This window comes from Poecilia formosa, unplaced genomic scaffold (genome assembly GCF_000485575.1).
Source record: "Poecilia formosa unplaced genomic scaffold, Poecilia_formosa-5.1.2 Scaffold112, whole genome shotgun sequence".
Taxonomy (NCBI): domain Eukaryota; kingdom Metazoa; phylum Chordata; class Actinopteri; order Cyprinodontiformes; family Poeciliidae; genus Poecilia; species Poecilia formosa.
The window spans coordinates 604756-631775 of NW_006800051.1; the positions used below are offsets into that span (position 1 = coordinate 604756).

Sequence of the window (27020 nt, forward strand, 5' to 3'; positions counted from 1 at the left end):
AACATAATTTTAATACAGAAAACAGGCAAAATCTGCTACATCTTCTACAAAAAGCAAGCAAAAAACATCACATTTTTAACATCAGAAATTCTGTCCACAAAACTTGGTAATTTCTGAATTTCAAATGTCAAAAATTGTTCTTTTGAAAATTTCCAAGTTTTCTAAAAAATTTCAGAGATTAATCGCAAAATTTCTGAGTTTTTAGCTTAAATTTACTCCTTATGTTCTGTCTCCAGTACCCCTAATACACCGTCGTAAAAATCCCTTTCAAGTTTTGGATACACAATAAATATCAGGTCACTTGACTTTTAGTTTGCTCTTTCCCCCCCTGACTTCTTTTGAGTCTACAATTTGGTCTCACATGGCAAAAAGTTTGGACACTTCTGTTTTAAATATATTAGAAATGCTCTGATCTGCTTCGTTACTGAGCACAACAGTTAATTAAAACCCACTGTTCCTCTTTGCTGTTGGGACACAATTACTTTGAATTAAGTCCAACATCTGATTTCCATTGGTTGGCTGTTTTTGTTTTTGTGTGCCCATATGAATCATGAAAGTCGGTTTTATTGCATCATTAAGAGCCTTTGGTTAATGTGTGCTGAGATCCTACCACAACCAGAACCCGACATTGATAGCAATGCTGTAAAAAAGGCCAGAAGGTTAAGGAACATGGCGGAAGCTGAATCGCCACAATGGTGGTGCTGGCTGCAGCACAGCTGGTGCAGACAGGAAGCTAGGAAAGTAGCAGCTGAGAGAATGGTTGTGATCTGTAGATGCTCATTGCAGTGTCCTGTACATTTCCATATCAGTATTTTAGGCCCCATCCCTACTAACACGGAGTGTTTCGACCTCTAATCCATCTGCAAACAGAGGTTTTGTTGAGAAAAAGATTTTTAAACACAATAACGCTCATATTTGCTGTCATTTTTTCCAATAGAGCCAACATCTTTCTTCATTCTGCCTCAGATACAGCTGATGTTTTGGATTTCTGTTATTTTAATTTTTAATTATCCTGTTACTAATATTATCAACTTAATTTAGATTTAATATATTTAATAATCTTGGTAATTAACAGCCACTGTAAAGACCTTTCCTCCATGAATGAGGCATAAGAGCCAGAGATTGGAGTAAGACAAAGCTGTAAAAAGATAAAGCAATCATAATCCTGATATGAAGATATGTGAAGGGAGCACTACTTGTACAACACCTTTCAAAATTACTCATAACCTTTGAACGTTTCCTCATTTTGTTAAATTACAACCACATACCTCAACTGGATTTTATGACACATCTACACAAAGTAGTGAATAATTATTTAAGGCTTTTCTGTGGTACTTTATTTATGCAGAATTCAGACAGGAAATGTACTGAGAGAAAAGGAGGGAAGACGTGCAGCAAAGGTCCAACAGCCTACATATGTGGGGCGATGATTATTCTGATTTTGGTTTTTAAATTTGCTTAAAAAATGTAAATGTAAAGATTATTTAAGCTGTAAGTGAAACTGACAGCAGAACCTACTTTCTGATTAATTAGGCTACTAATTATCTGACCATTTGGAGTCACTCAGAGCATTAAAGTGTAAGTCAGAGATGATTGATTGACTGATTGATTGATTGATTGATAGATTTGGAAGAATGATCAAACATGATATGGACGTCATGGCAACAGTAACCTAACCCAGCAGAACACCGTGAACTGCACAGCCTTTATCCCAGTTTACATGTTAAAATGACTGGACATACTTCAAACACAGGACCTGATATTATACAAAATCCACTGAATTTCCTTAAGTTTAGACTTACTTAATGTTTAAAAAAAAAAACCCGACTGGAAGCTGGTGCAGGGACTGCACTGCAAAAACACAAACTATTTTTGTCTAGTTTCTAGTTGAAATAAGACAAAAACTAACTTACATGTAACTTCATCAAGATAGGAGCTTGTTTTAAGTCAATAATTCTTTAATATTGATAAAAGGTATTTTTTCTCTTATAACACAGGGAAAATTACTTCTTAGAAGTGAAATATCTAAAGGATTATAGACTTAAAATATGCTTTTATGTCTTGCTGAAAAATTAGTTAAGTTAGTTTAATCTAGTAAGATATTTGCACCTGAAACTAGGCCAAAAATATCAGGTAAGATTTTGTGTTTTGCACTGAGGGAAGATGCCAGAATCGACAAGATGGATGGAGCTAAATACAGATCAATGTCCAGATCTAAATCCAGAGGAGAATTTGTGGCATGACTTGAAAAATGATGTTCAAAGATGTTTTCCATCCTGCTTTATTTTTGTTTTTTTACAACAGAGGGAGAGAGGTCAGTTTCTCCAAGTAGTTAAACTCCCTGAAACTGTAACTGAAGTCAAACATGGTTCTAAATACTGACCGTTGAGTCATTTTTTACTGGTAAAAAGTTTTGAAAATTGTGTTTTTTTTCCTCCTTTCACATCAATGAAATATTTACCAACAATAAATAAGATGAACTTTCAGTTTTAAGTGGGACTCAGATGGATTTTGAGCTGAATATTTCTCCTCTTCCTGCGCTTTAAGTGGCCCAGAAATCTTCTTTCCATCCTTCGTTTGCTTGTTTTGGTTCTGAGCTGAGCCGGCTCACGTCTGCGATCCAGGTCCGGTTGCTGGGATGTCGGGCAGGCAATAAGGACCCGTGTTAAGCAGCGCAGACAGGCCCAATGTGGCTCCTGAAGAGTTCAAGCGCCAAGAAAATAAACAAGCCTTTTGATCACAAAGGACCCATTCACTCCCTGCCTCACTCTTCCTTTCTCTCCACTTACCCTCAATAAGTAGAAGTTGTCAAGCTCTGTTTTTTTATCCTTCTTTAAAACCCTCTCTTGTGTGTTTCCTCCATCCATTTGCAACATCTTTCTTGCTTATCTGCACATGCAAGACAGCTTTGAGTAGAAGACAAAGAGCAGCAGCGACAGACAGACATCATCTGACCAGCCAGAGGGCAGACAGACAGGCAGACAGAGAGGAACATACAAGGGCCTCCTTCTTCCACAAACACGCTGTCGGGCTGGCGCAGAGCAACACGACATGGAAAATGTCCTCATCACTCCATCTTTAGCAGAAAAACAGCAGCACAAACTCTCACCAACCTAATAGGCTTCTCATTTTGGCCCTTGGAGTTGGAGGCTGTGTTTTCTTATGCATGCAGATGGGCCGGCGTGAAAAGGTCTCTCCCGTTGAAAGCCGCGCTGTCGAGGCCGTGCGTGTCGCTCTCTGGGTGTGGCCTGGCTGCCATTTGACCCCCTCGGGCCGGTTTTCCATTTTCAAAACAAGCCAGATTTCCTCATGCAGAAATCGCTCACTTTTATGAAAATAAATAGGGGAATAATCCCGGTTCAGTCCGGAACATTTCCTCTGGGGTTTCATTTCGTTTTTCCACCATCACGGTATTCACCCAAAAACACTTAGTCAGCACTTTTAAAATTCATAACTGGAAAAACATAAGAAGATTTTAGTTTTATATGTTGTTTCTAACAACAAAGGTCAATAAAAGTTAATAATTAGACTTGGATGTAAAATTTGTACTCAAGTAAACGTAAAAATCCACTCAAGTACTGAGTAACTGATCAAACTGTTAGTCATTTAATATTTAAAAATTACATCATCAGATTAAACAAAATATAAATTTATGTGGAAACTTTGGTATTTTAAAGACCAAAGTGAAAATAATTTATATAAATAATATAATTATGAAATAATAGAATCAGTTCAGTTTATTCAGTTTATTTCTCAAAGCTCTTTACAGAAGAAATTATTTGAATTCAATCACAGACATTCATATTGATTCTAGTTATCAAACAGTGGAGCATGCTCAATTAGTTATTCAAATTACATTTTAAAAAGGTTTCTAAGTAAATCCAGCAGATTTCAAACAAAATAAACATTTTTCCAAATAAATTTAGTTCAATATAAAACTTGTGAAACTTTAATGAAAAATGCAGGTGAATATTTAAAACAAGCTTGTCAGTTAGTATCCAGACATTTTATTCACGTTAGAGCAGCACCGCTCCATAATAAAGTTACTCAAGTAAGAGTAAAAAGTGGAGTGTAATACTAAATGTTAGTCAACTAAATGTAATTACCTCCCATCTGTAGCCAAACTAAATCCATCTTCAACCAAACGTACAGGTATGTTAAATCCTTCTTTATTGTTTACCAATCAATGCTGATTGATTGCCCTGTTTACTGATTCCTCTCATTACCACCTCAGTAATGAACCCAGAGTGACTCTGGTGATCACTTAGGACCGATTACCCCAGCACTCCACACCAGTGGAACCATCAGACCCCCTGCTGGGCTTTTGTTGCTGCAGCTTTCTCATGCAGCTTCATCCCCCGACTGCAGAAAGTAAAACTCTGCCGTTTCTCTGCATCTGTGACTTTTGTATTGGATATCTAAGACTCTATAACAAATCATTGGAAACTTCTGAAATAAGCTAATAGGTCAGAGCTTTCAACACAGAAGCCTTTTCATAAAGTCAAAACATTTAATTTGCAGAACATTTTCCACATTCTTTTCATTTTTACTTCTGCAGACTTTTCAAATGGAAAATATCACAATTTTTCACTTAAGCCTCCTCAAAAGAAGATCAAATATTAGAGTTAATAATCACAATTAGGATTATATTTAACGTAAATCACAAAGCTTTTGAAAAAGATTGACATGCGTTGAACTTTTCCACATTTTTCCATCTTACAACATGAAACTTTATGTACTTTATCACAGTTTTTCTCCGTTGCTATGGTTCATTTCTCAGAACACAATTGAAATTCTCAAAACTACTTAATTATCACTCAAGTTAGAGTAAAAATGTAATTACTAAAATAATTTAGTGATTTGTGTACATAAAAAAAATAATTTTCCTGTTCTGAGAAAATGCATATGCTTTTGTACATCATCAGGTGATTATGTCCAATTCTCTGCTTTTTCATACATTTTCAATTGCTTTTGTCATGTTGATCAAAATGTAAAAACAAAATACATTCTGAGGCTCTGACTTGTTAATTTTACAGATATTTAATTTTCAGAGATGATCTAAGGATTTAGAGAAAAAAACTGAGTTTTGCAAGTAATCCAGACAGTTTTCCTGTTTGTACAAAATGCTGTAGTTATGACTGAGAAAAACTGTATGTTTTTATGCTATAAAGAAACGTTAGAAAAGTGCGGCCCAAACTAATCTCAATTGGCAAATTTTAAACATGTTTTAAATCACAATTCACTCAAATTAAACATTAAATGTGACTTTGTGTGTCACATAACTTCTAAATAATAACATTTTATTTATAAAGCATTTACATATGAATCTCAAAGTGCTACAAAATGACTATAAAGGCAATGTAAAAATCATAAAAACTCGTTTAAACAGCCTTCTATGTGTTTTGTTTTTGTGTTTCTAATTTCTGTCAGGATGCACACAGACACTGTAAGCTTTTAAGATGTGCTTTTATTGTGGAATAAGTACAGCTGATTTTTAATGAAGGCGTGGTGGGAGGTTGGCTTTTTGATTTAAGCCTTTTCCTGATGCTGTGTGGCATCTCCCCACCCACACAGCCACTCGGTTTCGCTGTCTAAAAACTCACAAACAGAAAGCAGAATTTTGTTTCATTTGCATTAATTATAATTTATGATATTTCCATTGAACTAGGTGGATTCTTGTACGCAAATCTATATTTAAAGCACAACCTCCAGACTGAAAAAAAGAAAAACATGGAAAAGGGAAACAGTTGGTTTCATCTTTAACGGTTTAATTGAAGCGCCTTTTGTTAGATTTCACAGGCGCCTCTCAGTTTGAGGTTGTCGTGGGGAAAGAAAACAGACACAACAGAGACGTTCACGCTCCTCTTCCTCGAGGTGCTCCTCTTCGCGCGTCCTCAGGTGGAGCAAAAGTTCATCCTGAGCTGAAAACCACATCGGGAACATCTGCAGTCACATTCTAACATGACGCCTGTCTCTGTGTGAAAAACTAAACATCCCTGCGCCTAAAAACATCCTTAGTACCTCCAAATGTGATAGCTAAAATGTTTATTCAATATGGAGGAATTTTGCCCCATTTTTCAAATTCAAACTAAAATATACTTCTTGATCCAAAAGGGAAATTAAATGTTGCTGTAACTCAAATTAATTCAGATTCTTCAACGAGTTTTTGTAGGTAGTGATGACTGTTGGCAGGAAAGATCTTTTGTAGCAGTCTGTATTACAGTCAGCCCTCTGACTGAAGACACTTATGAAGAGTTTTTCTTTCAGACATGCTTTCATTTGCCTACATTGAAGGTTTTTTAACTATGAAACCCTTTTTTCAAAATCATGCCACTCCATCAGATCTAAGTGCAGACTTTGACTAGAAAACTCCCAAAATTATTTTTGGGGGTGTGGCTTCCTGAGTTTAGCACCACAAACTGATAATCCCACATTCTACTGCAGGATTTTCTGGTAGAAAGCTAATGGTAACAGTAACAGGAAGTTGTTGAGATCTTAACTCAGAAAAATAAACCCAGAAACCCGGTCAAAAACAACCAATCAGAGCCAGGAGGAGGGTCTTTGCGCTGTCAATCATTCTCATACTAGCTGCTTAATATACTAAATGCGGAGAAACAACTTGACAGTACAGGAAAACCATTAATCTGCCAACTTCAGTGGCTATGCTAACTACCTTCAGCATTTGTGGCAGGCTATGTTGTGCAGCATAGCAGCAAGCACATACACAATAGTGATTAACAACGCTAAAATCCTCCTTCTGGCTGTGATTGGTTGTTTGTAACTGGGAGACAGCAGAGGAGCTCAATTTTTTTCACAAATTATCTGTCATATGCTGTCATGATATAATAAATTTAACAAATATGTAAAAAAAAAAATGTTTATATAAAGTTAGGCACTGCAGCTTTAATTTCAGTAGACTGGACTCTCCTGGGAAGGTTCAGCCCTGTTCCAGATTTTTTCCATGTGTGTAAAAAGATTTTCAGTGTGGTTCTCTGAGTCTCAATATCTTAAAAATTGTCTTATTGTCCTTTCTTCCACTTTTACGGGATCGGGTCGCGGGGGTAGCAGCCTAAGAAGGGAGGCCCAGACTTCCCTCTCCCCAGCCACTTGTTCCAGCTCCTACGGGGAAATCCCAAGGCGTTCCCAGGCCAGCCGGGAGACATATTCCCTCCAGCGTGTCCTGGGTCTTCCCTGGTGTCTCCTCCCGGTGGGACCCAGAATACCTCACCAGGGAGGCGTCCAGGAGGCATCCAGACACCCGAGCCACCTCAGCTGGCTCCTCTCAACGTGAAGGAGCAGTAATATAATCGTAATGGCATAATAATGCAAGAACACATTCTCAAAGATCAATAACCTTTAAATTATAATGAATATTTAACACTGGAACTGGAAGACATTTTAAATATGCAAAATAAATAAACAAAACAGCAGAAACAACAAATAAAATTAATTATGAAGTCTCTGTAAACAAAATTGTCAATCAATTGATTTATTGCAACAGGCCTAAATGTAAACTGACAGTAAACTAATAATCTTTGCCAAGGAACGTTGTATTTTTTCCATAAATGACAATCAATAATCAATATATTAGCTGTTACTGGGGAGGTAAGTAGTCATACAGGTGGGTTGTTTTCAAGAGGGTACAAGCAGGAGAAGGTGGGAAATTAAAGAGTAGAAATGAGTAGAAAAGAGGCCGGAAATGAGCCTTTTTCATTGTTTGTAGGTGTTACGTCATCACTTTTCTCAATATGATTTTATAAGAACCAGAACTCAGTCTGATTAGGATTGTGAATCATAGCAAGGCTAAAGTTTGTGATGGTTGTGACTAATGAGCCGGAAATAAGGTGGAAAGAGCCGCAGCTATTCAACACTTTAGTGCTGCTGGCACTTCATCTCCTTCCTCGGCCCACCTTTGTGTAATTACTGCTCCTTTCTTCAAACACCTCTCCCTCCAAGAGCGGCTGTGAGAGCTGAAGGGCCCTTCATTAGCCCGGAAAAAGGGCGTGTGGGAGTAACTTCGAGCCACATAATGCTAATGACAGCCTGATGAGCTGCAGGCGCTGTCCTCTTGTAATTACAATCAATGTAAATGGCCCAGTCATTCCTTTAGGGACAGGACACCTGTTGATTAGACCTTTCCGTCCCGCAGCGGCCGAAAAAAATGGCCGATTGGCCGCCTAGATGTCGCGGTTTACGGATAAACACGGGCGCCTCTCGTCACCCGCGGCTGTAATCGGTATCCATGGCAACGCCTGGACGCGCGAAACGAGAGCGAGCGACAAAAAGCGAAGCGGCAAGCAGCGACCGGGGTCTGTCTCAAAGATCGTCTATTAGTATGATGGGGGCACCATTGTTCATTACCTCATAATCATCTCAAGGATCATCTGTTGCTTGTTTGAGTTACAGAAAAGCAACAGGGTTAAGTACTAAACACAGAAATATATTTATTTTGTCAGTAATTAAATCAGCAAAGTGAAGTAGATAATTATTTTTCCTAATTTTAAACTAAAGAAAATAGGGTTTGTTTGTAAATCTGAGGAAGCAGCGGAGGTGGAACCATTAAGTTAGTGTGATAACATTTCATTTGAAGGACTGAGCATACGACTGACATGACACCGTCATAAACATAACACAGCAACTGTCATGAACATGAAGCAGACTGTTTTCATGAAGTATCATTTGATAAATAATGCAAGGTTACATTAAAAGTATCAATTTTGCATTATTTGATAAATAATTGATAAATAATGACACTTTTAAAGTAAAAATGCATTAAAACTTGCTTTAAAATATCAGATTGTCCACTTTGCATTAAAAGTAATCTAATTTGCTTTGATTCCTTCATATATGTGGATAATATATGGTACCAGTATCTGGTGTGAATCTTTATTGTTGAAGCTTAACATTAATGAGATCATGCTCACAACTTAGTAAGCAGAGGGTTTTTGTCCCCACTTTTTCTTTTAATATGAGAAGAAATTTTGCTTAATTCCTAAAAAAAAGAAATTAACATATAATTACAATCTGGCTTTCTCTTTGTTTTGAGAAAAACACCCACAAAACCAGGTTAAAACACAAGTAGCTGAGGATATAGTAGTCAAAAATTGTCCTCAAGTAACAGTAGCACTACTTAAACATATTTTTACCCAAGTAAAAGTAAAAAGAACCCATCCAAGAAATTACTCAAATAAGAGTAAAAAAAGTATTTGGTATAACAGTACACAAGTACTGAGCAACTGATCAAAACATAAATTATTTGATATTTAAAAATTACACCAACAGAGACCAAAACAAAAACGTATGCGGAAATATTGGTATTTTAAAGAACAAAATGAGAGTAATGCATATAAACACTGTATCTACGAAATAAAATCAGACAAAGAAAAAAAAAATCCAAATTTTTTTTTGTGTTGTTAATACAGAACTTATGGAATTTTATTACAAAAACTGTGCTGTCTGGTGAATTTTTGGTTAGGACAAGTTTGTTCTTTATTCAGTGAAGTTACACACAGTGGGTAGAAAGTCCAGAAACTCTTACTCAAGTAAGAGTAGTGATACCTCACAATGAAATTACGCAAGTAAAAGTAAAAAAGTACAGCGTAGTAAAAATACTTAATTCCCCCCCCCCCCCCTAAAAGTTACTCAAGTAAATGTAACTGGTTATTGTAACAAAACATTTTCCATCTTTTCATTAATAATCATAATGCTTGGCATATCATAGACGATCTTTGAAGAGTGGGCGTTCGGTTCCTCGCTCCCTCCCTCCCTGTGTGGGTCAGCGTGGGCGGCCCCGTGTGGCAGGAGGAGAGCGAAACACGACACCCCGGCTGTGTAAGAAGGAGGAGGGGGTGCTGGAGAGAGAACACGAAGTGACTGAGTGGAAAAAGAAGAAAAAGAGGGGGCACAGAGAAAGAAGTGAGTTGGCTTCGGTACTTTTGTTCCTCCCCGAAGCGCGGCTGTTGTCAGGAGGAAGATGCTGCCGCTGCCCCGGAGGACTCCAACATGCGACACCGCCGCCGCTGCTGCAGCGATAGGAGTGAAAATTTAAACTCGCCACATTCCGTTGCTCCAGAAGCGGCCAACGGCAGCACGGACTGACTCCTCCAAACTTTCACCATTCAGCCGGACCGGACTGGATTTCTTCCCCTCCTCCCCCACAGCTCCAGAGGCTTTGGGACAACTTTGCTGATTTAAACCAGCAACTTTCACAGTGAATCCGTGTGTTTTAAACTCCATTCGGGGTTTTTTTTCTCGGCTCTTTTTTTGGCTAGAACAACACCGGGGGGTGGAAGGAGTGCGGAGCCGCTGCTAACTCAGCTAAAAGCTACCGTCTGAAGTTACCCGTCGACGGGATTGGTGACGGAGGGAGCCGCCGAAGATTTCGACAAAGATGAAAACCCCGGCAGAGACGGGTGAGTGGACATTTCTGTGGTTTTCCAACCAACTTTTACAGACTCTGGTGTTTGTTGTTCCCGGTGAAAACGGCAGCAGTTGTTAGCCTGTTAGCAGCAACAGCTCCAGGGAAAGTGTGACTGAATTATGGCGCTGCAGAGGATCCATCCGTCTGTTAAAAAGTTTCTATCGCTTCCAGCTCAGAACCAACATGGCCCAAACCTGCCTGGCTTCTTGTATCAAAACAAACCTCCATGTTTAGATATTTACAAAAACTGTGGAGTCACGGTTCACTATTACAGCTCTGTATTTACATCATTGAAATCTATTTTAAAGTACAGTTTGATCTCGAAGTAAACAAATATAGACTGTACAGTTTATTTACAGTCTGGGTGATTTGAACACGGTCTTGATTTACTTGAAAATTTAATTGAACATATTAGGTAGGGGCAATGCACATTAATTAACTTTACTATAATACGCTAGAATTAGCCAAAATGCTATTTTTCATTTGTTATCCCGGGACAATGCTCATTTTGTCCAACTAAAAACAGACTATACACATAACTTAATTAAACAAATTATGTCAACAAAGCATAACAAAACAAAGAAACTGCAACACAGTTGTCATAAAAAGCACACGAAGTAATTAAAACAAAATACATTTTTAAGAATACATTGAATTTACTTTAGCAGCAAAACAGTTGTTGGAAAGGAGAATTAAGAGAATTGAGTGTTATTATTCAGGTTTTAGTTACCAAAAATGGCAAATTTAATGTTGGAGATTTCATTTTTATAATCTCACATAGTTTAAAATTTAACATCCATCTGTAGAAAAATGTTTCAAATGAAGCCAAAAATAATAAATTAAACATATCCAATATGTTACTTTGTGACAATTTTGAGAAACATTCAAGATTTATAACTGACTGTAAACAAAATATGAGTTCCCTTTATAATATCACTGATTGCAGAAAGTTTAGCTTACAAACCACATGTAAAAATAGTGATTGTTGCAGACTTTTACCCACTTATATGAAAATAAGGTGAAAAGTTGAAGCCCAGCAAACATAATTTACTTGGTTTTGCAGAAAAAAAAAGTTTTACAGTGAAAATCCTTGAACTCAGTGGTGTTGAGAAGGAGAAATAAGAGGATTTAAAGTGATTATCCTCCTTCTACTTTACAAAAGGACACACTTTATGTTGGAGATTTTATATTAAACTGAAGCCGGTCACATGGTTGCTTCAGAAACTTTAGGAAGTGGCAATAATTAGTATGTTTGGGTAAAAACTGTCCAATCAAATGACAAGAAAAAGCATTTAAGGTGGATACTTTGGCTCAATGTAACATCAGAAATGATGAAACCAATATGGAGATTCATTGAGATTTGTTTGCAAAGTACCAATGCACCAATCTGTTTGCCAGAGATCATAACCAGACAATTTTTCATTGAAAATTCCCTTCAAATACTGAAAATAGTTGTTTCTCCACCCTGTTTTCCCTCTCGTTGTATAAAATTTTTAATCTCACATCATTCTTGGTATAGAAGTGCATTAAATATTAACTTGTCCTCTGCACTTTTTAGTTTAACTGCAATCAGACCAAGATAAGGGGGATAATCTTACTCTAACTTTATTCTCTGGTTGACGAAGGGTGTTTAAATCAAGTTTTTGGTTCAGATTTTAGATTTTTAAGCATTCTGGTCATTAGGAATATGATTTCTGAACATCCATCACCCATTTTGTTGCCTGAAATCAATTCACATCCATCCATTTAACCAATGTTTAACAGTTTATTTTGGTTCTGATTCCTTTGAAATACCAGAGACTGTGCCCTCTGATCAAACCAGAACAACTCTAAGTTGGTATATAGTATTAATTGTGAATACATAACTACATTTATTCATATTAATCTATGAGATGCATTTAGAAAAAAATGTTAGTTGTTAAAGTGGATATGAATTGATGTGTGATTGCTAACAAATGTGTGATTTCTGGGCCAAAATGACTATATTTTCAATAAAATTTTACCATTTTAAGTTGAAATCCTATTTTTATTACTATATAACTTTTGATTGATCCATGCAAATTGCATTAGTTCCACTAATCAAAGCTGAATGACTAAAAATCCTGAAGTTAGACAGGATCTCCTGCAGAAACTAGAGGGAAACTTGGAGATAGTTGCAATAAGAGGAATGAAAAATGCTGTCTGTTTGTTTACAAAGCTTTCAAATGAATCCCACTTCCAGAAAGACGAGCTTTCAAAAAAAAAAGAAAAAAAAAAAAAAGGAGCCGCCTTCCACCTGAGATTCAAGCAGACCTTATGGCTCTTACAGTTAACATTCCTCCCATTTTTCTGTGACACCACCGATTTTGCTGAAATGATTATAATTTTCCCCCCATTGTGCATTTAGGTGCTCTTAAATTCAGTTTAGTCAGGAGCGCTTTGCGGTGACCTCGGGCAGGCAGGGATCCAGCGGCCCATAATAGACGCTTAAAGAGGGGAATGCCTCGCCGCAACACAACGTCGTAATTAGAAATGTGGTTTCATCCATCTCGTTGCAGCTGAAGGTGCCTTTTTATATCCCAAACTGCTCTGGAGGAGCCGAAAAGAAGCTCAATCTTCGCATGAAGGAGTGAAAACTTTATCTTTCTGAATCGAGCCTCCTTATTTTCATGACTCCATCTTTATTTTTAGAGGACGGCTCAGACCAGCGGGTCATCGTCGCCTATTTCTGACTCCTGAACATTGTATTCCCTCCTAATGACTTCCAGCATCCAGGGGCTGTGTCACACTTCCGCTCGGTTTTAAAAGTAGACCGTCTAGTTTAACCCACATGCCGCTCTCCTTTGTGTGTTTTTGACCCGAGTTCTGGTTTGGTGCAGCTTGTAGCAGCTTGCAAAAGGCTTAGAGGAGTTTGTGTGGCAGCTTAAAGAAAGTTAACCCAGTTCCATTAGTTTCTGTTGATTAAAGCCAGAGTTGAGTAGCAACTAGTTACCTTTAGTTAAGTAACTTTTTTTGAAAAAAATAAAATAAAATAAAAAATAAATAAATATACTTTTCACTACACTGTACATTTTACTTTTACTTGAGTAATTTTATTATGAAGTGTTGCTACTCTCACTTGAGTAAAAGTTCTGCATTATCTACCCACTGAAAAAAAGAGAGAAAAAAAAAACGCATTTTAACCAAAAATTCACACACCTGCAGTTTTTGCTGAAGTTTCATAAGTTTTTTATTGAAAGAAACTGATTTGGAAAATAAATATTTTGTTTGATTTTGCTGTTGTTTGTGCAAAAAATACCATCATTTCCACATATTTTTAAAATTTGGTCTGTCTGTTGATGTAATTTTTCAATATTAATTGATCTATAATTTGATCAGTTACTCAGTACTTGAGTAGACTTTTTACCAAATACTTTTTCAGTAATTCCCTGGATGGCTATTTTTTACTTGAGTAAAGATATGTTGAAGTAGTGCTACACTTAGTGGAGTACAATTCATAACTCCAGTTGACGCTTTTACTCCAAAGTTTTTACTTTAGGAACCCTTTTGTGGTCTTGCAGACCTTTGCAGATATAAATATCTCCATTAAACAAAACAAATAATGGGTCAGCCTGCACTGTCTTCCTATCAGGAAGTCACAAGTCTGGCTCCACCAGCTCCAGCTCCAATTTTCCACTGGTGTTCCTCCTTATATCAACAACACTCCACATGTGAGACGTCACAGCTGCGGCCGGCCGGGACCGCCCGCTCGCCCGCTCTGCGCCGTGTTGCATGTGAAAGGAGCCATACATTAGCAGAGAGCTGCTGTTTACGACTGGGAGGCTTAATTGAGTGCGTGCACAGGCGCGCAGACACGTGTACGACTGCTGGTCTGTCGCAGCGTGGCTCCACCTGATGTTGATGTGGTCACAACAAAACAAGTGTTTTTACTGTCACGCTTCAGGAAGACCGCTTGGTTGTGGGCTGATGAGTGAAGTCGTATTTACAGGAAGTGGAAAGCGCTAATAAGCCTGCCTTAAATTTGGCTAATGAACCACATTCTGTCTGTTAAAACATCAACAAACACCAACATGAACCTCTACAGTTGTTAGACGCACGGCTTAACCTGGAGTAATAAAAATAAATCACATATACCAGCAAGGGATGTGCAGTATGGTATAAAATTCATATCCTGGTCAAGCCTGTCACAATAAACAATATATCAAATAAACGCATGATAAATTAAAACAAACTCAATAATTTCCAGTTGCACAATTCCTTTTTCTCTCTTTCTACCAAAAACTTGGTGATAGAAGTCTTCAGTCTGGTGTTTTGGTCTCAACTTGAAGGACAGTTTTGTTCGAGAAACTTCATAATTCATTGTATTTGTTCCTTCTGTTGTTTTGTTTATTTACTTTAAATATTTATATTGTCTTTTAATGTATGGAAAAATGTTTAAGTTAAATTAAAAACTTGTAGAATGTACCATTTTTTTCCAAATCTGTTATTTATTTTGATCTTTTATTTATTAGTTTTTGGAATAATCGATTACTTGGTAGTTATTAATTGGAGCCACACAGTGCCTCAGATCAGTATTCACACCCTTAAACCTCGTCCTGTTCTGTTAGTTTATCACCTTTCACAATTACAAGCTTTGCTGGACGTTAAATTGTCCAATTAATACTAAAATGTTGTTTTTAGACCATTTTAAATTAATAATATATGATATTGGCATAAAATATAAGTATTCCCTGTATAAGAACAATAAACTTTAATATCTAATGAGCATTTAACACAGAATTGGAAGACAGAAACAAATGAAATGAAGTCTCTCTAAGAAAACATTACCTTAAAAAAAGGGGGTAGTTGAGACCAAAGCACCAGACTGAAGACTTTTATCATCCAGTTGTTGGTAGAAAGAGAGAAACACAAGAAAAACAGTCATCCAGATTTAAATGATCAAGCTTGTTTTTAATCATCATGTTATTAATTGGTTTATTGCTTATTGCGACAGACTTATCTACAACCCTAAATTGGGTCAACCTGCACCAAGTAGTGCTGAGCTGCAAAGTCAAAACAAATTCGTCTTCAACAAGTCTACAAATAAAAACCTGAAAAGTGAAGCAGCAGAAGTATCCAAGCCCCCTGAAGACATGCTTTACACCCCAACCCTCCTGCGACTGGAACGTAACTCAACCTTAGTTTGGATTGGACCAGATTCATAGCCTTGCCACAGATTAGCAAATAGATTTGGGTCTGTACTTTGACTAGGCCGTCCTGGCATATAAATACACTTTGATCTAAACCCGAGATGCTTAATACCAGATTTCCTGAGCTGATCCTGCAACTTTTAGATGCATCCTTTCTCCAAATCTCTACACGAGGAAATTTTGGTGCATAAAATGGCTCTAGAAGTATATTTTATTATTTGTTTAAAATCCTAAAAGTAGAAACAATTTGTTTTTGCAATCTCTGGGGTCATGTTAGGATCAGCCAGATGACGTAACATCAGACCATAAAACAAGTCTTTCTTTTCTTTTTGCTGATCCAGCAGCTGCAGAATCGTGACAACTGGAAAAAAGCCAAACGTATTTTTCCCCACACCCACACAGAAACTCATAGATTGTACTTTCCTCAGGTTTTCCTCCCATTATGCGGTTACTGTGAGTGATTAGTTCGACAAAGGTCGACCTGATCACATTCCTGATTGCTAGCGAGCCAAGTCTGGGCAAGCAGGGCCTGGAAAAACCTCCGCAGAGTGACGTCAGTGCCTCTCTGATGTGCTGTTGAGCGGCAGCCTGGGTCAGCGCCGCTTCGATCGTCTCCTGATGTTATGGCGGGCCTCTTTTCCTGGAAGTGTGTATGCACAGTGGCTCTGTGACCTGTAGCAAGCGCCGACTCCAGACAACAGGTTGCTCAAAGCTCGACCATGCTGGCTAAACAAATGAAATCTCACATACAGGAAAGTCTGGCAGCTGCACCCACATCTTTATTTATTACTAAAATATGTAAAGTCAGGCTTCAAAATAATGTTTCCACAAAGGAAATTTGGTAAAGCTTAATTTGCATAAGACTGATATGATACTGTCATAAACATGGAGTCTTCATGAATGTTTATTACTGTTGTTTTTCCAATCAAAGCAACAATTTTAAAGCGTTTAAAAGCAGACAAACAGATGCTTTCATAATCTAATAGCTGGACTGTTGGGCAACTTGGAGTTAAGTGCCTTGCCCATTTACATGTGGAAGAATTACTATTGTTTTAGAAATGAATAAAAACAAGGTGAGTTTGTGTTATGGTATAATCACAAGTTGAGAAATTTAAAGAATTTATACGTAAAAAGCCAAATTAAAGTGTTTTGACAGTAAATGGATCAATGAAATGTTGCTGTTGGGTGTAGAGAGGAGCGATAAAATGCTAATTTAAAACAACAGCCAAGAGGGATTCTTTATCTGCTTCCAGCTGAGATTACTTGCTGATCAGATTCCTCAGGGCTGGGTTTAGGCTCGTACCGGTTCTGGAGGCCCAGAGTTGGTTAACAATCAAAAAAAGTTTTTTTTTGTTGTTTTTTTTTCCTGCTAGTAGAAACCAAAATGTAGCACAGATATTGTGGGATTTTGCTATGCCAAATGTTATAAACTATATTCCAAATGTTATAAACTTGTATTTATGTTAAAGATGTCACTTAAAATGCTAAAGGTTCCAATATTTACCAACATTATCACAGGATTTCCTAACACAATAACACCTAGTCCCATTTTCTATGTGTTATTTCTGCCTGTTTGTTTCACTGTAGCTCATAACTTTAAGTTGAACTACAGGAAAAGTTATTTTAGGTTGTGTTTTTATCTTTTAGCAGCTTCAATCAGCTGAGGAAACAGAACTAAACCACAACCTGCTGTGGTTGAGTGAACTTTCTGTTTGCGTTTACCTCCATCTGATAACCATCACTCTTCAGCACAGGATGCTTTATCAACTTTATCCCTTAGATCTGAGTGGAAATGCTCATCATCCATGGCTGAAACGATTCCTTTGCTCCTGAAGAGCGTTTAAAGGAAAATATTCACTTCTTTACTCCTTACTATGTCATCATTACATGGAAAAATATTTCCTGTAAAGTTAATTTTTTTCAAATTTAGAGGATTTGCAAATTATTAGAAAGCCTAAATAATCAGCACAGGGTATTATTCTGGTTACTGAAAATCCATTTTATTCTGAGCTGGTCTGTAAGAGCCTGGAGGTGTAAAGTTTTCTCACAGCGGATCTTAAATGAACGTTTCCATCAGGCTGCCAGGCAGTGAGCTGTGATGTTCTCTGATTTTACACGCTTCACTTCACGTTTAAACATCTATCTAAACAGGAAGGCTTTCAGAGTGCCTTGCCTAAAGGAACTAAAATGGTTGCCGTGTTGCTGCCTGATTGAAGGATTTGTTTTAGTATTTTATTTTGCACGACAAAAGTAAAGTGAAAGAATGTGTCCAGGACCTGTGTCAGCTTGACCTGTTGGCTTGGTCCTATCTGTAAGTATTTATGACTGAGTGAATCTCTGTGACATTTGACCTCCAGTGAGGCCAATAAAACAGCAGAACAGGTCGAGTGGAACCAATGATGCACCTCAGCGATCAGATAAGGAGGAGCTCAGATGTTTCTGAAACACCTGACAGGATGCTGGGCTTCCCGCAGAAAGATATTTTAATCAGGCCCGGGACTTTAACGCCTTAATTTTGATTAATTGGTTTTGACACTTTTAATCACTTTTTTAATACGTAAGAGTGTTTTTGCATTATTTTGCTACTTGAAAATGGTCTCAAAACAACAATATTATCATTTATTGCAATAACGTCTGGGACAATTTATCATCCAGCAAAATTTGATATCGCGACAGACCTAAGTGCAACATCAACCAACAATCATCATCATGCATGCGTGCTTTTCTTCCTTCTTTAGTCACTACTTGTACAGATTTATTGCGATAAGTATACATTTCTAATATCTTCTGCTTCCCTATTTGAGATTTATTTTAGCATCTTGTGGTCTGCTTTCAGAGTAAACTTGCTTCGGTTGCCGGTTGTTCGAATGTTCTTCAGTTTTAGATTATTTTCTGTACATTGAAACAACAGATTTTAGATTCTTTCTAAGATCTAGATCTCCAAACTATATATTTGAGGTTTAACTAGAGGCAAAGCTGCTCAAACACTGTGTGTGATTTTAGCTATTTTAAGGAGCAACAATTGTAAGGTTGTCCTGATTCCTCACATATTTATTTTAGTAATTTTTGCAGAAATTAAGGTATTTTCATCATATTCTTGTTTATAATGTTGTCATTTTTCAGTCTTGTTTTTAATGTAACAAATCCATGTTTTCCCGATGTGGTATAAAAACACACAGGCTTTCACAGGGTGCACGCTCCCTGCTGGATTTGATGTTTTTCAGGCCTTTATGGCTCTGTAAAGTAGTTCCAGTGTTCCTGTCGAAGCCAAATCCTCCACCATGTTTGTGAGGTTGGATCCAGCAAACATGAGCGGTAGATTGGAGCCAGCCAGGTTATGTCCAAGTATTTAGGGTGACCCACTGTGGGTGGCACTGTCATTAATTCGTAATAAAATGGGAGTATTGACATGACTTCCATCCATTCATCAGCAGTGCATTACTTCACCAGTGGAAAGTCTTTGATAGTAAAAACAAACCTGTTGAATTTAGAAAGTGTTTAGGATTGATGCAGAATAAGCCTGAAGACCACCTGAAGAGGCTCTGAGGGGAAACCTGCCAACTGGCGGCAGCGGCTCGGTTTGTGGTTGTTTGGACTTGGTTGATCCAGACCAGACTTTTCCTGCATCTCTGTTGGCTTTGCACCTGCATTTTAAAGCTCCCACTGCTCTATAGAAAACATCCAGCTGTCAGAAAACTATCTATATTTTATTAATAACCCCACAAATAAACTCTGCAAAGAAGAGTTTTGATCAAAAGCTGTAGAAATATAAATTTATTGATCTTTATGTCAACAGTAAGGTTCTGTTTGAATCCCTTTGGGACAGACATTGACCCAGCAAGGCAGACAGAGACACTTTGTCCACACTTCTCAACATCTAGGATCTTTTGATTTGCAGGCCACCCTTCTTAAATCCAGGTTTTATGCTGAACTAAAAACTTATTTTTCATAATCAAACACTGTGAAAGAAACCAGGAACACACAGAAGACACAATGCTTCCTTTTTCTCCTGCATTAAATGTCTTTTATTCAGAAGATATTTCTGAATACAGTTTAACTAGATGAATCATAAACTTTTACCTGGAGCTCTCACGCTACCTGTAAATGCTGAAAAGCCTTGAAGTTTGTTGTTTTTGATGGTTTTTGAAGTGTTAAAGTTACTCCAACATGAGCTTCCTGAACCTCCTGCAGCTCTTTGCTCCTTCTGAAATCCAGCGAGGCATGAAACTGGTACTGAACCACAGGATAATGTCTGAAAAATCTAACAGGAGGTTTTATTATCACACATAGTGGCCATGTCTGTGGTACTGGGATTGGCTTTTAGACAAAGTTTAGGAAAGGTTGGCATATTTATGAGCGCGTTTTCACCTCTGAGGTGTTGAATCTGTTTAAAGCTCACTTTTATTCATTTCACGTTGCCTAAAATAATACCCAGAAAAGAGGGGGGCAGACACTTATAGGCCTGTCACAATAAAAAATTTTATTGATAAATTGTGCTAGAAGTTATTGCGATGAACAATAATATTATTTTGAGACCATTCAAGTCAGTGGTAATGCCATAATAATACAAGAAAACATTATCAAAGATCAATGGACTTAGAAGAGAAATGATCAATCATGCAAATGGAAATGATTGAGCTTGTTTTAATTTATCACGCAATTAACTGATTTATTTATTATTGCGTAAGGCTTACCTGTATTCACACTAGTTATTCCAACCCTGAACACATCAAACCAATAAATGAACTAATTTGGTTTGTTGCGACAGATTTAGAAACCGAACCAAGCTAACAAACTCATCAGCTGATTGTACCAAATTGGCTTCAGGTATGAAAGTTCCTCAGAGGTACAGAGTGTGGATCTCTGCTGGGAACGGAGCAAACAGGTGATGATCAGGTTCAGCGGCGCTCACACCGTGTTTGTTCCAGTTATCACTCCGCTGGGAATCCTACAGCTTTGTCTCTCTCTTATGGCCGTCAGGGCCAGCCTTGGGAATCGGTGTGTGGTGTGTTTGTTGTGACTCTGTGTGAAGGTGTCGTACCGCTAAAGCTCAAACGCCTACTTTAAAGACGAGACGGAAGCAAACTTTATAGACTCTCAGTAAAATGCTGCAAAACATCCCAACTCAAAGCAGGATGGAGGATTTTTTAAAATTTTTTACTGGAAACTCAGTGTAGCTAAATGCTAACAGGACATACTAGCAATAAGCTTTTTCACTAATGATGTTGACGGTTTTGAAAAACATGTGAAGCCCTATATGGCCTAAGCTGCTATTGTTCATTTAGACTGCTAGAGAGGGCAACTTCAGGGGATAACAGGAAGGCTAAGCATTCTACAGCAAAGTTTCTGTTTTATCTTCAGTTTCCTACTTTGATCTGTGATTAAAAACACGGTGGATAGGAAAATGTTGGCATCTATAAATCAATGACATTTATTAGTCTTAATGAGATATTCCAATCTGCATTTCATAAAATCTGAAGTCACAAATTGACCTTAAAATGTTTGATGCGTCTGTAATGTGATTCCTTTTTTGGTCTAAGACGCAATAGACAATCTACCAGAAAAGAAATAGAAGGGCTGTTTATTACTTGGTTTATCCATTCCATTTTGTGTTTTTCTGGGTTTTTAAAAATGTTTTATATGAAGAACAATATGCACATGAGACTAAAACAGCCTTGAAAGGTCTCAAATTTGATCAAAACATACTGTATTAGCAGGTAGGAGATTGTAATTAAGCGTAGATGCATAATAACTGGGGGAAAGTCATATAAAATGTTAAAAATTATTTCATAAAGTAGTAAAAAAAGACCATTAAATGTAATGGCTACAGGAATGAATGGTGATCTTTGTTGCTTAATCACCTGATCGTGACTCAAATCTTAATAAAAATAACAGTTAAACAACATTTAAGATGCAGTTTAGTGTAAAGAGCGAACTTCAGTTGTTTTTTTAATAATCTGACTTGTTTTCTGTCTGTGTAGTTTGTGTGAACACCAGTCGGTGACATTGATGAATGAGCGAGAATCATAACATAAAACCCGTTAATCTCTCAGACTCCCACTCATTCTCCTCGCCCACTCTGAGCATGCTCCGTTTATTACGGGTCTGGACCCCCCACGTGCCATGAAAACGGCCGATATCTGTCTTGTATTACACACACACACACACACTCTTTTAATTTTCTCACTGCAGCTCGTGAGCGTGTTGCGCTCGTTTGGGCTGCCATCTCCCTGCGGTGACGCCGTCGTGCCTCCAATCTTTCATGTTTTTACAAACGGAGCGAGCCACTTTGTCTGCAGACTGGAAGATCCAGATTTAATGTAATGGAGGAATTAAGAGTGCGGCGACTTTTTCCTCTGAGGAAAGGCTGACTAACGCTCCCAGACGTCACATATGTTGAAAGTCCCGTGTCTGCTGACACTCGTTTTTTAAAGATTTTCAGAAGTTCAGACTCATTTCTCCAGAGCGGATCACTGTCGCTGTGATTGTTCTATAAGTCTCAAATGGCAGATAAATTACACAAACCAACGCCGGAGAGTGGCAGGGGCAGAACCGCAGCCGTCTGGTGAGAAAACAAATATTCATGTTACAGTCTTGATGAAGCTGCAGAAGTGACGACCCGCTGCATGCGGCGCTGATGAGGTGCTTTTGTTTAGGAGGGGCTTGAAAACTATTAGTCAGGAATGCCTGAGAGGCCAGATGGATCCAATCAACAAACTTCCCACAAACACTGACTGATAATGTTAATCAGACATGAAGAACATGCATCAGAAGATTAACAGCACTTTAGTCTGGCTTTTTTCCCACAACACCTTCAGGACGGGGCTTTTCCTTCACCCACAGGCTGTTTATGGATATTTGATCCAGGGCTGAAATTATTAATCTAAATTAGTAACCAATTGTTGGCTGTGAAAAACTGCTTTAAAAGAATCTCTCAAGCAGCTTCTTTCGGTCCAAATATTAATCAGTTTATCCAAAAAATAAGCAGATTAGCCTACACTGTATTGATGTTTTTCACATCTTGGTTTTATTTAGCTGCAGATTTATCTTTGCTACAAATGATTAAGTGCAAATTAAGGGAATGCTGTGTAATTTCATTTTAGGCAGTAAAATGATTATTTTCTTATGTAAGATTAAGAAAATAATTATTTATTTCAATTATCACAATTTATCCAATTAATCGTTTCAGCCCTAAAATAATTGATTACTACAAATAATTGTTAGCTGGAGCCCCAGTTTGATGTGAATTTGTTTTAGAGACATTATTGGCTCAACCATCAACAGGCTGCATGAAGAGCAGCTCCTTGAAATCTCCAGCTCCCGATAGTCTGTCCTTCAAGTCCTGCCCACCACAGAGACTTTTTCCCCAGATCACACCAGTTTTATGTGCTTTGACTGTTTATAAATGCCATAAGAACAGCTGTACTACTAATTTCACTGTGCAGTTTACTGTACAATGAAATTAAATCAAATGAATCTATCTAAGTTTTAAATAGGTTTGATTGGCTCTAAGTGAAGGTATTGGTTGGTCAGGTTGAGGTCTGAGCTTTGACTAGACCACCCCACCCCTTGATTCTTGATCCTTGCATGTTAACCGAGGCCTGACATGGAGCTACAGGTTTTGCTGCATTTTATCTGAGCATTTTTTCGATCTGACCTTGGGGTGAAATTCCACTTGCAAATCTTTTTCACCATGGAGCGGGGGCGTGCAACTCCAGTCCTCGAGTGCAGGACTTTGCTGACGTGTCAAGGAGGTAATTCAGGCTATAAATTCAGGTGTGTTGTAGCAGGGATGCATCTAAGCGGAGCAGGATGTTTCTTTCTCAAGGCCATTGCTGATGTCTTTCCAGCTTGGCGTTGTATTAGAACACCTGTCTAATCCAGAGTTCCAGACTTTGTTTTCTTTTTTTAATTATTATGGAAACAGTATTTTATGGATGTTACTTTATTTTTTGCTTAACTTGTGTGTGAAGCTGCAGCTAAATCTGTCAATAACACAGTAATTTATTTGCTAGTTTTCTTATTTTTGTCTTAAAGCTCCCAGTGGTTGTTGTTCTCATCCTAAACAGATGTGAAAAGGTTTTTATATTGATTCTTAATACATTAGAATGTAGGCTAACTTTTTAAAAGCACTTTAAAAACCCTTGGAATGAGAGTTAATCAGTACCAGATATGAATATTGTGTGTTATGAGTTTGGCACCGTGTAGTAATAAAAGTCGCTGTGATGTCTCCTCGGCGGGGTCGGGAGGTTTTGTGACTTCAGGGGGAATTATGACACCGTCGTTGCTAATTTCAGATAGATGGATGGATGCCGTTTCATCCTTCCTCTGTCGCATCTCCCAACTGCTTGTATGCAGTTGTCTTAATCAACGCTGGAGCCTTTCCGTCTGTTGGAAAATGCGCTGAAAGGAAAAACTGCCTTATTGGAAAGAAGCGAAATGAGAAGATGACATTTGATTGGCAGAGAGAGTGAGAGTGACTCATTCATGTAGCTCGTCGGATTCAGAGCTATAGATCTATTCAGGGCTGTGGTGGCACATGTATGCGCGTGGTTTTGTGCGTGTATGCATGCACACTAGTGTTCAGACGGCTAAATCTGATATCTGAAGTCACTCAGTAAGCGGTGCTGGGTTTGCTACTGTGTCTGTGTGTGTATTGGGAGTAAAATGAGAGTAGTCTGCTGAACAAACCACAACACAGAAGGCAGATATGAGATTTAAAAGCAGAAATCGCTTTCCTCAGATGTCATCCCTGTGCTAAACCACAGCTCTGCATTAATCCAGTCACAAGTCGTGTTTCTAATGCTAAATATTTAGGTAAAGTAATAAAGGACCAGTATACTTTGAATAAAATTTTTATGTAAATGTTTTTGGGGTAACATGGTTGAGTCGACTTTCATACAGTGCTGAAACGATTAATCATGATTAGTCGATTATTCAAATAATCCTAGACTAATTTAGCAATTGATTAATCGTTAACTAGAGTATATAGACTCAAAAAAAATTATTTTGCTGACAGAACAGAGTAGTGATTAAATCAAAACTACAAATATAAATATATATATATATATATAGTATAATAAGAAAAAAATATATATTTTTTCTTATTTCTAAGTAAGAATTGTATATTTGCGTCTTTGTATTTCTAATGCTATATAATCTGCAGAATGTGGCAGTTTGTTTTTTTTTCTACCCCATTTGTCAATAAATTGTAAGAATTATCGATTACTATAATAATCACCTTACTTTTATGTCATACCCATATACGTGAACCACTGTTTCTTAGTTTTTGGAAAAAGTTCTCATGATTATGAAGATAAATAATCATTAATATATGTTACATGTATATCTGATAAACTCTTGCTTTTGAAAAATTGTTTCATCTTATTTACATTAGTTGGGTTTCTGATTGCTGTTCTTAACCTGTTGACTCCAGAAACAGGGCTGCACAATGGATTGCATCAGTTATCATTGTAATGTAAATGTTTGCAATTACAAATAAGTACTTTGAAGCAATATATCATATTCGAGTGACATGCATTCACTCTGCATGCAAATAAAATATTTGGGTAGTGAGATGTTAATGTTTCCTGAAGTCAGCGAAAATATAGGCAGGTCATAATCAACATCACAGTATTTAGCAATCTTATCGCAGTTGCATTCTTTCTTTATACTGTAGAGTCAAGATAAAACCAAAACAGCAATTATCTTGTAAAAGTTTGAATTTATGTATGGCGGACTATTGACTGGTTGTGAGAATATTAACAGCAGAAAAACTCAGAGAAGGTAAACTCACTTAAAGCATTTGAGAAATGTGACCTTCACAACCAACTTTTGTGTCATTTTAATTTATGCTTTTACACAACAGAGTGAAAATTTAGGTCAGAACCAGAATAGATTGTTTAAACTGCCAGAACTTTGGGTTTTCACATATCTGTAGTAAATATGAGACATGTTGAGCTTTTAAATCCTTCTATTGAGTCCTGGTTTGTTAAGTCTTCAAGTTAGTTCACCCAGAAAACATTTCTCCTGACTGCCTTCTTCCTTACTGGATGATTGGTCATATAAATCTTCTCTTAATAAATTAAAATTTAAGGTGGAGAATTTATTCCTGCTGTGTTTGGTGGAAATGGTGTGTATTAATGTCAGAGTTGGTTTTTCAACTTTAATGTCACCTTACTTTGTAAGTCATTGCTTACTTTTTTGCATATTTTTATATCTGATATGGAAAGACAACAATTGATTTACCCACAAAAAACTATAAAATTTATTTTATTTTGGATTTTCTGCCATATCTAAGTCGGTAAAAAACAAAATTTCCCTTTTATTTCTTTGCCTCCTTCTCCTCACGCTTTGTATTTCATCTCGTTTGATCATTCTTTACGAGCCACGGGAACCACTTCTAAAGGTTTTCAGGTTTTTAACAAGCTTTTCTAGTAAAAAAGTTTCTCTTTTTCATCCCGCCGACCGAATGCCCAGTTTGATTCGCCTAATCAGCGAAGAACCTGCCCGACTGTGGAGATGTCTGGTTTGGTTGACTTCACTCTGCAGGGTGTCTGCTTCGCTCACTTCCTGCGCACAGACAGATGCAAACTTTAAAACTTTCACTCTTTCTTTTTTTTTTTCTTTCAATCATTTAAACTAAGTTCATCCTCGTGCCCCGACGGTGGCAGGATGCACTGCAGATCTCCTGCAGGGTAGTCACGCAGCCAGCAGCTCATTACAGGTGAATGTTCTACAGGGTTGTCATTTTCTGGAAGGGAAAGCATGCTCCAACGCGTTCGGCAGCACGTGTACATGCATGTATGTGTTCCTTCGCTGGGAAAACTGATAAGGCTTCAACCTTGGCTCAGGCGCTCCAGATTAGCAGATAGAGTCCTGAGCTGTGAGATCATCACCGATGCAATTGCTGAAGGATTTTGTTTCTCATTAACGCTCGACTAATGATGCGTTCCCATGAAGAGTTTTATTCCACCCACTCATGCTGCCAGGACCTAATTACGAGCTTTAATTGGATTGGAATTATGAAAAATCAAAACAGCTGTGTAACAATGAAGACTTCGCTGGTTGTATCACATCATAATGACTGACTGAACATGAAGAGGCGCACATTGAAACTGATCCAACACCGATCCGCTTTTTCACTTCCGATCCGATACAGAAAAACGGAGCTAAATTTACTTAATTTAGTCAATTTAGCTAAATTAAATTGACTAAATTAAATAAAATTTTTTAAGCCGATACATAAAATGTACTGAATTACAAATTTATTTGATAACTCTGCTCCAGTACCGCACACTTAAATAGCTTTGCAAACTTGGTCAAACATCTAAAAATGATGTTTTTAGATTTTTTTTTTAGATCAGTAGTATAACAGCCAATGTAAAAATAAATAAAAAAACTGATACTGACAAGCATAGAATTAGACTGAA

The 27020-nt window shown here is 37.5% G+C and overlaps 1 protein-coding gene across 1 annotated transcript in view; it reads left to right on the forward strand.

Moving 5' to 3' along the window:
- Window positions 1–9727: 9727 nt before the first annotated feature.
- The window catches only part of erf (Ets2 repressor factor), a 42877-nt gene continuing 25584 nt past the window's right edge, over window positions 9728–27020 (forward strand). The window contains exon 1 of the mRNA XM_007559986.2: window positions 9728–10412. Coding sequence (XP_007560048.1) covers window positions 10391–10412 — 22 coding nt within the window. The 5' untranslated portion in view covers window positions 9728–10390. The remainder of the gene's footprint in view (window positions 10413–27020) is intronic.